Below are 12,600 nucleotides of genomic sequence, written 5' to 3'. Positions count from 1 at the left end.
TTTTGACAAAAACTATAAAGAACTTTCTATTGAGATTAAATTTTCAATAATGTGGATCCAATTAACCAAGTTATCATTAAGATAAATATACAAAATTCCAATTTTTTGGCATGGATGAAAACAAATAAAAAATAAGAAAAACAAAAAAAAATCTTACTTACAATCAATTTGCTTTAAATTTTGTTTTGAGATTTTAAAAAAGAAGTGTTCCCCCATAAAAGAAGTTTCAAATTGGTATATTTCATTTTGGACCACCAGATGAGAGATATTTGAGAATTTTGCTTAATAATGTCAAAATGCCAACTATTTTTTAAGAAAGAGCTATGCTAGTCCAAAAAATGATATTGTCTACAACCTTATTGAGTATATGTTACATTAATTTCCATCCACTTTTATATACATATATATATATATATATATATATATATATATATATATATATATATATATATATATATATATATATATATATATATATATATTATTTTATAAACTAGATATCCTTTACACATAATTATAGAAACTAATCACCAAATCAAATATGACTATGGATCTGTTTGTTTTAACTTTAAAAAGATAAATCTTTTCTTTATATTTTTGAAAATGAATTTTACAAAATCATTTTTCAAAATATTAAGTTTTTTTTAATTTATTTTTTATAAATTAAAAATTAATTTTAATATACTATGACATAAATCTAAATTATTAAAGATCAAAGTATAGTCAAAATCACAGTTTTTTTAAAAATGATTTTATGAAAATGAAAAGCTATTTGAAATAGCTTCAAAATTAAATTTAAAATTTTGATATCTAAATTTTTTTTCGATAAAATTATGAAATACCTAAAATAACATTTTAAGAATAACTATTCAAACCAAATTTTCATTTGAAACTTTTATGAAAAATGACTGTTAAATTTGTTTACATCAAAATATATTACACTGTAAAAATCATTTTAAAAAAAAGTCAAAACTCGTGTGTCCTGTGTTGGATTCATATACAGAACATTTGATTAAAATGGAAGAAACCCATAACATCTCAACTAAATGCACTTGGCTAAAAATATACCTAAGTTTTTTTTGGTAAAAGGAAAAACCTTCATTAAACCAAAGCTAGCATTACAGATGGGCCTCAGGGGAATGAATGTTTTTTTCCTTCATTATTTGAGACGAAATTTAAGATAAAACATGATGTGGAACTTTCCCTAATAATAACCCACTTTGTATTGATAATTTTGTGATAACTATTATTACTGCACTACTTCAGTATCCACAAAGGGAAGTGGTCCAAAAACACAACGCATGGAAAACTAACAAATACTGATCTCTTTTATAAACAAAAACCAGGGGTACGAATAAATAACATATGAATACCAAAATTTCATACCATATATCAAACTTTATCTCCCGTCTTAATTGACTTCTTGGTTAACTTAAATGCCTGGAACACAACAGATTCATTTTGCTGAACTACGCTACTCTGGACAGAACGCTCTGTATGAATTGAAGACCTCCTTAATACCTCCAATAGTGAGACACTTGGTTCTTGAGGTTTAGAACTTGAAGCGGCATATTTGCTCTGTGTATTTCTTTGGAATTTGGCAGAAACAACTTTGGGTGCTTGACTCTCTCTTACAATCTGAGTTATATCCGAACAGAAAAAACAGCAGTGAGTCGCGGACATTAGAATATAAAACCAATATTTATATTGTATAGATGTAGAGTTGTTACTAATGGCATCTCATGCTAGTTTTCTAGTTTCTGATAGTCATTACCACGTCTGAAGAATCCTCTGATATCAACACTGAAGGTCTGCTGTTGCTGTCATCTCGCCCAAATATATATGATGATCGGACTTTGCTTGAGCCTTGTTTTTTAGAAGTAGGCATAGACTGATTTGAAGTATGGCGGATAAAAGATGACTGAAATATTTACAAGAGAACTCAGAAATATCACCTTAAATATATAGTTTTGTATTGATGACAAACGCAGTCATGTGGTTCAAGTATATATAATTTAGTGTCAGAAAAAATCATCTAAAATACAAAATTGCTGGAATAAAGGAGCATTTCATCAGGTAAAATAGCAATGTTCTAGCTAGTTAAAAGCAACATACCTTTGATGATATATTTGTGTTTTGTCCAATGTGTGGCATATCAAATATGGCTGCAGCATACATTAATGGAAGAAACCATTAGCATTATCATGATTTTGAAGCATGAATGAAGTACATTACATAGCTTTTGGTGAAATGCTGAAATTAATTTATCTTACAAGGAGTTCTTCCCTTTCTCTTGTTATCTGGCACGATATTTGTTTTCTTTATGAGATTGAAAATTCCCCTGCTGTTTTCATCTTCAGCCGGTGAAAAGAATTGAGCATTCTTCTCCTGATTCACATTACAATATTGAAAACAGCCAAAAATACCTTAATTTCATCACATGAATACCTTAGTGCATGCAAAAGATGGAAATGCAATAAACTTCTGTCAAAATCAAAGTTACAGTAATACATTTACTGTAGTAGCTGAGAAGTGAGAACTTACAACTTTATAAGAGAGGGACTGTTTAGCTAGCCTCTCCTCGGTTTCCTCATCAGATGATACATATGCATCCTCTTTATCAGTAAACATCTGAGGGATCATCTGCTTCACCTTTTTCAGATTGATCTTTACGGCATCAGATTGAGCAACAAAGTCATCAATATCATCATCAGATTCATTTTCAGTTTCTTTGCTTTCCTCGTCCTCCTCTTCAACTTCAAGTGATGATGATTCATTCAATCTTGAACCACAATTAAGTTTTTGGAGTAGATTATCCATCCCAGTTGTATCCTGCTGCTCAAGCCATTGCTGGTGGAGTTGGTCACGCTTTTCTCTATCAATTGGCTCTTCTTCATATCCAGTTGCTATCATATCATTAAGTTCTTCAATATCATCATCGTCTTCATCTTCTTCATTATCTCGGAAGCGTTGTAGATCATTGTCACTGTCATCTTCCTCTTCAGCTTCTTCATCAACAAAAGCCTTAACAGGGTCGCCACGTGAAGGTAAAGTCACGTCAGCTGATCCTTGTAAATGTGGTACTGTGTTCTCCTTGTTATTGTCCTCCTCATCAGAAGAGCTGGAGAAAAGAAGTGATTGTCATTTTTAACTTCCAGAAGAATGGGGAAAAAAGTAATGAATTGTCCACTATAGCATTTAGAAAGCCACAATTTGTCAAGGAAAAAGATACATGTGTCATGGATACTTATCAAGATTTTCCAACATAAAAAACCAAAATAACAACCACATTAAGCATATCCCAAAGTAAGAATGATAGTTTTATAGCACCATCAACAGCAATGAAACAAATGGTGGCAATAAATAAAGCAATGTTTATGTGATGATAGCAAGTGACTAAATCTGAAGATAACAAGAAAGAAATGTCTAAACACTTACACATCATCATCAAGAGGAGCAGAATCAAGTGTTAAGTTCATTGCTAGCATAGATGGGGCAAACACTTCTTCAGAAGGGTTACTCAACTTCTCATTTACAGCCTCTTCTTTAATATCACTCATTTCAGAATCAGAAAAGAGATCCTAAAAATCAAAAACAAACAAACACATGGTGAATAAATTCTACATTTAAAGGAAAGCATCTAAAAAAATGGGTGACAGAAAACCTGAGTATCATCAACAGGAGCTCGAAATGCATTAACTGGTTCTGAAACCACAGCCTGAAACTCAACATAAGCAATGATTTAGATACCAATACAAACATAATGAAAACCAACATACCCTGTGTGATAAACTAGCACAAAGATTTCAAGGGCAAAAGATTACAATTATATTTGATATCATATATAAATTAGAACTTATGAATTTCAAATATCTCAATTTATAGGTTATTATCACATCTCTTAATTTACTCAACAAATAGTGATAGCAGATACGGTTATATAAATATAAGTCCCCACTCAGATATCCAAAATCAATGCATTAGTATAACATTCTCTACTACTTTGATATGATGAAGTACCAAACAACATTGTATAACAAGCTGAAATGATGACTAACCACATGAGAAGTAATGTTTTCAACACTCAATTGATCTAAGGCATTGTTAGGTCCACCATTATCAGGTTCACTTAAATTATTCTCTGTGACTGCAGGGCATGTAGCTGGTGTTTCTTCAAGCTCGGCTTCTTCAATCTTATTAGTCATCTCTTCCCTCAAACATGGAGGCTCAGAATCAACATCCACAGTGAAGCCATCATTATCATCAAAAGAAACATTAGATCTGAAACCCAACACAAGTATGCATTAATAAAAATCCAAACTAAGTGCATGCTAAAACAAAATATTGATATAAATCCACCTACTTCTTTAAGAACTCTAATTTTCTCTTTCGAATTTTATCCAGTATCGAGGAAATTGGCTTTTGAACCAGAGGAACAGGTTTAAACGCAGCATCTCTTGTTTCTACCCAAATCATAGAAAACTATGTAAGCAACTACAAACACAAAACAAAACAATAGAATAAAAAAAATTAAATCCAAAAATCATCCATACCTCGAAGAAGTCTCTGAGACTCGGCTCGAAGCTGTTTGAGATTCTCCTGTCTTTCCTGTTAAATCAACAAATCAAACAATTAGTAAATCAAAAGCAAAATACATCAATATCACTCTCTGAAAAAGAAAATGTGAACCTTCTCAGCTTTTCTTTTACTGGATATAGATTCTTTCCGCTGCTTCTTCTCATTCTGGTCACCATCCTTAATTCTCTTCTTATTCTTCTTACTCTCTTTCTTCTCAGAAAGATCATCTACAGTTTGCTGCTTTTTTTCTAACTCGTCAGTATTTTCTTCCGTCGTCTTCTCGGTAAACTTTCCTTCAAGTTCATCGTCCACAGAATCAAACTTCAAAACCCTCCTAGCACCCAAACCATCTTCCTCGACAGTTTTAGTGACATTGTTATCAACCAAAGTTTCAATTTCGTCGATAGATTCTCCGTTTAGCTCCTCCAATCCTGAATTGTTTTCGAATTCGGATAATTTGATAGGGGAAGATGAAGGTAGAGGGTTTTCGGAAACCCTAAGTGGAGATGAAGGTAGGGGGTTTTCGGAAACCCTAGGTGAAGATGAAGGTAGAGGGTTTTCGGGAACCCTGGGTGGAGATGAAGGTTGAGGATTTTCGGAAACCCTAGATGCTTTCTTCAAACGCTTGAGCTTTCGTTCGACGACGGGAGGAGAAGGCAAGGGTTGAAAATCGTCGTCGCTATCCATATCTGAGTCTGAGATCTGAAGGAAACACTTTTTGGAGTTGGAAAAAAATGGCTCTAACCTAGTCGAATGAAAACGGAACGTGCTATGAATCTAATCTAAATAAATGGCGGTGATTTGTTTGAAATTTCTATAAAGTCGCGCCATGAATTCGCTTTTTTATTAGCGCCATTTTTAATTTTAATTTAATTTTGAACATGTGAATATTGGAGAATTTTGTTTAAATAATCATATTTTTTAATTTAAATTCTAAAATAACTTTCTTTCTCAACTATATATCAAATTATTCATATTGTAAATAAACAAAAAAAAATCACAACAAAAATGATGCGTTAGATCAATTATGCATGCTCTCGAAATTGTATTTAAGCAACAAATGAATTAGTGTATATATATAGCAAAAAAATTAAAATGAATTAGTGTATATATATAGCAAAAAAATTAAAATGAATATATATTGGTGTTAAACCAATTGGATATGCATATAGAAAATGCACGTAAGCGTCCATGGAACTGGCGCATGCTTAGGGGTGGTAAAACGGGTATGGCTCGTTGGGCATGCCTACTTTGCCCGCACTTTAGTGTGGGGCTGACCAAGGATTTAGGTCATCACCCTCTAATGTGTCCACCCCGCCTCGTCCTGTTTTTTTCACGTACTTTTGCGGACACATGCATTTACATAAATTTTTGCATTTTTAGGCTTAAAGAGTGCAGTGTCTGCAGGTTTTCCCCGCCCCGCCCTCACTTTCCCCGCGGGCTTTTATTTATCATTTCTTTTTAGGCATAATATTTTTTGACTATGTGTGCATTCACTGGCAATGGAAAATCTTCCCTATCCATTGTTGTGAGGATTAGAGCCCCACCTGAGAATGCCTTCTTGATGACGAAAGGTCCCTCATAATTAGGAGTCCATTTGCCCCGAGGATCTTAGTGAATAGCATAATACCTTTTAAGCACGAGTTCACATGTGTGGTACTCACGAAGAAGCATTTTCTTATCAAAAGCTTGTTTGAGGCGTCTTTGATACAACTGACCATGACAAATGGTCGTCAAACGCTTTTTTTCGATCAGATTTAGCTGGTCATATCGTGATTGAGCCCATTCAGCTTCATCGAGGTCGGCCTCTATGATGGCCCTAAGTGAATGGATCTCGACTTCAATTGGTAGGACGACCTCCATACCATACACTAATGAGTATGGAGTTTCCCCAGTGGATGTGCGGACTGAGGTTCTATAACTAGGCAGGGCAAATGGTAACATCTCATGCCAATCCTTGTACGTCTTGACCATTTTCTGGACGATTCTTTTAATGTTCTTATTAGCTGCTTCCACGGTGTCGTTTATCTTGGGCCGATACGGTGAGGAGTTATGGTGCTCGATCTTAAACTCTTCACACAACTCTTTCATCATATTGTTGTTAAGATTGTTGGCATTGTCAGTGGTGATCTTGCTAGGAATTCTGTAGCGGAAGATTATCTCTTTCTTGATCAACCGAATACCCACTTGTCGAGTGACATTGGCCTATGAAGCAGCTTCGACCCATTTCGTGAAGTAATTAATGGCAACTAGGATGAATCGATGATCGTTGGAAGCTTTAGGCTCTATCATCACAATCATATCAATATCCCACATAGAAAAAGACCATGGAGAAGTCAAAACATTCGACGAAGTCGGTGGCACAAAGATCTTGTCACCATATATATGACATTTGTGACATCTTCTAACAAAGTTGTAACAGTCAACCTCACTTGTCGTCCAATAATACCCAGCCCGAAGAATCTTCTTAGCCATAACAATACCTTTTGCATGTACACTCTCGCAACCTTCATGTATGGATTTTATGATCGTACTAGCTTCATGTCTATCCACGCATCTGAGCAGTACGGAATTATAATTTCGCTTGTATAACACATCACCACTTAGGAAGAACTTGAAAGAGAGTCTTCTCAGAGCTTTCTTATCAATAAGGGATATACCTTCGGAATACTGTTGTTTCTCTAGAAATGTCTTTATGTCATAGAACCAGGGCTTATTATTAGGATCGACCTCGATTGCTAGACAATGTGTTGGTTCATCTAAGTGGTCAATATGGATAGTTGGTGCTCCATTCTTCCATTTGACTTTGAATATAGATGCCAACGTAGCTAGAGCATCTGCTAACTAATTTTCTTCCCTGGGAATATGATGAAAAGAGATTTCATCAAAGTAGGGTACCAGTTTTCTGATATGCTCTTTATAGGGTATCAACTTGCTATCCCGAGTCTCCCAGTCACCTTTTACCTGAATTATTACCAGAGCTGAATCACTGTACACCTCAGGAATCTTGATCCTTAAGTCGATGGTCGCCTCCAAACCGTAGATACATGCTTCATATTCTGCCATATTGTTAGTACAGTCAAAACATAATCTGGAGGTAAATGGAAGGTGGAAACCAGTTGGAGAAGTGATAACAACACCTATGACATGGCCACGAGCATTGGAAGCACCGTCGAGCAGGAGCGTCCATCGCGATCCTAGTTCGGGGCCTTCCTCAGGGCTTATCTCGGAGCCTGGCATAGTGAAGTCTCCGATAAATATAATGTCTTTGTCTGGAAAGTCGAACCTCAACAGTTGATAACCTTCCACATGTAGGTGAGCAAGGTAGTCAGACAAAACACCCCCCTTTATCACATTCTAGGTCACATACTAGATATCATATTTGGTCAACAACATCTACCACCGAGCTATTCTACCAGTAACAACAGACTTTTCGAATATGTACTTTATCAGATCCATTTTAGATATCAATAAAATGGTATGGCAAACCATATATTGTCTCAGGCGTCGAACATCCTGAGTTAAGGCACAACAAGTCTTTTCTAAAAGTGAGTATCTGGTCTCACATTCAGTGAATTTCTTGCTGAGGTGGTAAATGGCATGTTCCTTCTTGCATGTGTCGTCATGTTGACCCAAAACGCAACCTATAGATTCATCGAGTATTGTGAGGTACATAATGAGGGGCCTACCAGAAACCGATGGTTCTTGCAGATACTTTTTTATTTTGTCGAATGCCGCTTGACAATCTTTATTCCACACAATCGATTGATTCTTTTTCAATAGTTTGAATATCGGTTTCCAGGTAGCTGTTAAATGTGATATGAATCTGGAGATGTAGTTGAGTCGACCAAGGAAACCTCAGACTTCTTTTTCTGTTCGGTGAGATGGCATTTCTTGGATGGCTCGAACTTTGTTGGGATCAACCTCAATACCTTTCTATCTAACTATGAAACCCAGGAGCTTACCAGATTGGACCCCAAAAGTGCACTTAGTTGGATTCAAACGCAACTTGAACTTTCGGAGTCTGGCAAACAATGTCCTCAGGTTCTCTAAGTGATCTTCCTCAGTTCTGGATTTGACAATCATGTCTTCCACATAAACCTCAATTTCTTCATGGATCATATCGTGAAAGAGGGTTACCATGGCACGTTGATATGTTTCCCCTGCATTTTTCAGGCCAAACGACATTACTTTGTAGCAGTAAGTTCCCCAATGTGTGATGAAAGTTGTCTTCTCCATATCTTTTAGCGACATCTTTATTTGATTATACCCGGAGAACTCATCCATGAAGGAAAAATGGAAAACTGAGTTTTATTATCAATCAAAACATCAATATGAGGCAAAAGGAAGTCATCATTTGGGCTAGCTTTATTGAGGTCTCGGTAATCTACACACATTCTGACTTTGTCGTCCTTCTTCGGAACTGGAACGATGTTAGCAACCCACTATAGATACTCATAAATGGCCAAAAAGCCAACGTCAAACTGCTTCTTAACCTCTTTTATGATCTTGAGTGTCATGTCGGGTCTGGTCTTTCTAAGCTTTTGCTTGATAGGAGGACATTCCGGCTTGAGTGGCAGGTGATGTTCAATGGTGCTGGTGTCTAACCCTGGCATATCTTGATATGACCATGCGAAGACGTCAACATACTCGTGTAATAACTCAATCAACTCGGAGTATACATGTTTGGCAAGAGATGTCCCAACTTTTACTTATTTTTATCGGTTTCAGAACCCAAATTAATGACATGCAATGGTTCTTTATACGACTGAATCTCTTTTTCTTCGTGCTCAAGGAGCCGTGCTAATTCAGCTGGTAATTCACAATCTTCCTCACTGTCATCTTCAACTTGGTTTATTGGAAATCTAGATTTACAGTTGATTCTTGTCATATTGTAATCAATAATTTTGTTTGCTTTGCATATGATGAGCTTATTTTTAGTATGTTTTTTAATAAAATGGAAAGAAACAAAAAGAAAAAGAAATATTTTGCCATTTTGTTGTTTTAGTGAAAAAGTAAAAATAACTGAAAGAAAGGGAACACAAGTTTTAAATGCAAAAAGTACTTTTTTACTTATTCACATAATACTTTTAAACATAAAGGCCCTTACAAGTTATCCTCTTGTATCGGGTGGGGACAAGGGATTGAGAAAACAAAATGCATTACGTTTTTTCCGAGTACACTATAGGAATCACGGAAGTCGTCCAGTTGGAAAGCTTGAACCCTGGAGGACATATGCGTACGAGGATAAGAGTCTCCGGTTTGCTGCCGCTAGATTCCCCAATGACTGCCACAGTGTGATCATTTTTGAAAGCTGTCGCTGCTGAATTTGACAGGGTTGAATTGCTTCTTATTTGGGTTTGTCTTGCGTGATGATGGGCGATAACCGATACCAAATCTTTCACGCTTCTCTGCCACGTCAACAACTTTACCCCAGCCAGATAGTGGGCATTTCTCTAGGGTCTACTTGGCACTTATGACTGAAGATAGGATGGTAGCAGATGACTGATCATGATTGGCGGTAGCAGAACTGACTTCTTCAAACTCTAAACAATGGAGCGGAATCTCAACAATCACGTCATATGTCTCAACGTATCTGAATGACGAGAGTTCGCTAACCAGCAAGTCTTCTTCACCGCACATAATTACCAATTTACCATCAATCAAGAACTTCAACCTTTGGTGCAGCGTGGAGATGACTGCCCCAACAACATGAATCCACGCCCTACCCAACAAACAACTGTAAGTTAGGTTGATATCCATGACTTGGAAGGTAATGATGAACTGGTGAGGTACAACACAAATAGGCATATCCACTTCCCCAATAACCTGTCTTCAGGAACCATCAAAAGCTCGAACAATCAGTGTGATGGTCCTCATCTCGGGTTCTTTAAACTATAACTGACTTAATGTAGCTTCCGGCAATACATTAAGCGAAGAACCAGTGTCGACGAGGACTCGAGATAAAAGAGATTTTGTGCATATGATTGAAATATGTAGTGCTTTATTATGGGTGTTTCCCTCAAGAGGTAGTTTTGCTTCATTAAATCCCAAATACCTATTGGCAGTGATATTTGCCACCACGTCGTTAAATTGATCGACCGTGATATCTTGCATCACATGAGCGGTATTCAGAACTTTCAACAATGCTTTACGGTGAGCCTCAAAACTCAACAGCAAAGACAAAATGGAAATTTTGGAAGGAGTCTAGTTCAAATGATCGACGATCTTAAAGTCACTCTTCTTGATCAATTTGAGGAATTCCTGACCTTTGTCAAAAGTGATGCTCTTCTTGTGATCTTCAACTTGCTCGTCTTCAACCATCGGCCCTTTACCCTTAAACACTTCAGATTTTGTAGCTTTGTTGGTAATAACATTTGTCGGTGCTGAAACGGTCGTCACGTTCGAAGTGGCAGGTAGAGTTGCCCCTGCCTACGGAGTAAGAGTAGGAAGGACCTTCTCTTTATGAGGGATAATTGTGTGTGATGGATACACCCTAGGAGTGTACTTTGGAGTGAATACATGGCCATTACGAGTCATGCCTCCTGTTCCAGTTATGTTGATGATTTCGGTGTCAGGAATACAAATTTCTTTTCCACCCAGGTACGTCGTTGTCTCATAATTCAAAGGCACCGCCTTGGTATTCTGATACGGAAACAGACTAGGAACACAGAAATGAATTGGTTGAATCCTTTTGGGATGAGTTTCAACCTTCTTTTTCCTATACACAATAGTTATTGGTTCGATCGTTGCAACCTCTTCTACTGCCTTGGACTTTGAGAACTATATCAACCCCAAATCCATCAGCTCTTGTACACAACCCCTTAACTCATTGCAATTGTCTGGATCATATTCATATACTGCACAATCATCATGTATACCTGCTAGAAACCCAAATTGTTCAAGTCTCTTCAAAACAACTGACAACGGAGTTTTCACATCGTCGACCCGTAGTACAGATCTTGCTGTTTCCTTTTCGATCACGACATTGACTGCTGAACCGCCATGATTAGGCAGAGGATTCGTTTTCACATTAGGTTTTTCCTCAAAGAAAGACAAAATCTCCTGATTAATCAAGTCTTAGACCTTGTATTTGAGGGTCCAACAGTCCTTTGTGGAATGTCCTATATACCCGACATGGAAAACACACGGGGCATTAGGATTGTGCTTAGGATGAAAAGGAGGAGAGGCCGCAGGGATTTCTTTTGGTACAATAGCCCCTACGTGAATCAAATACGACACTAGTTCAGCATACGACACCAAAATTTTATCAATCTGAGGGCGATTACCAAAATTATTCTTGTTATTCTGACTTCGATCTTGGCCTTTGTTGTCACGGTTGTACTGTTGATTTTGATTTTTCTGAGTAGGTGCTGGTTGTTGATTAATTTTCTGTGGTTGATGTTGACATGGCGGTTGTTGGTACTGAGCAACAACGACATACAGATATGGATAGTACGACATAAGGCCCATCAAAAACTGGTACTGGGGATGGACACTTGCCATCACAGCATTTGCCTCCCCTTCCTTCTTCTTCGCGAAGCCCCCATGTGACTTCTTATTTGTAGCTTGCAGAGCGGTAGTATCTGTGATCTTTCCTGACTTCAGCCCATTCTTTACATGTTCACCAATAGTTACCTATTTGCGAAGTTTGTAGAGGAACTCCCAATCATCTTCTCATAATACAACCCTTGGAGCGTACCCATGAAGATATCAACAAGTTCATTATCTAACAAAGCTGGTCTGACCTTGAAAGCCATCTCACGCCAATGCTAATTATACTCATTAAAGGTCTCATTGGATTTCTGGCTTGATTTTGTAACTGCAACCTTGTCAGAGCCATATCAAGATTATACTTTGTTTTAGAAACGCCTCAGATAGATCTCTCTAGTATCTAATCTTGGTGAGTTCCAAACTTATGTACCAGTCCAGAGAAGCTCCAGATAGACTATCTTGGAAGAAATGGATCAACAAGTCGTCATTGTTAATGTACGATGCCATCTTCCTACAATACATCGTAAT

At 36.9% G+C, this 12,600-nt stretch overlaps 1 protein-coding gene across 1 annotated transcript; it reads right to left on the bottom strand.

Moving 5' to 3' along the window:
* Positions 1–1,205: 1,205 nt before the first annotated feature.
* Positions 1,206–5,364, bottom strand: LOC127084528 (uncharacterized). Its single transcript, XM_051024996.1, has 11 exons — positions 4,690–5,364; positions 4,554–4,608; positions 4,364–4,463; positions 4,059–4,281; positions 3,665–3,718; positions 3,439–3,581; positions 2,545–3,121; positions 2,274–2,388; positions 2,116–2,165; positions 1,775–1,921; positions 1,206–1,638 (listed from the first exon to the last, which is right to left on the bottom strand). The coding sequence occupies exons 1-11, from the start codon at positions 5,263–5,265 to the stop codon at positions 1,393–1,395; spliced, it is 2,286 nt and encodes a 761-aa protein (XP_050880953.1). The 5' UTR covers positions 5,266–5,364; the 3' UTR covers positions 1,206–1,392.
* Positions 5,365–12,600: the final 7,236 nt, after the last annotated feature.

Source organism: Lathyrus oleraceus, chromosome 5 (assembly GCF_024323335.1).
Source record: "Lathyrus oleraceus cultivar Zhongwan6 chromosome 5, CAAS_Psat_ZW6_1.0, whole genome shotgun sequence".
Classification (NCBI taxonomy): Eukaryota; Viridiplantae; Streptophyta; class Magnoliopsida; order Fabales; family Fabaceae; genus Lathyrus; species Lathyrus oleraceus.
This window is presented reverse-complemented; position numbering and strand designations above follow the sequence as displayed.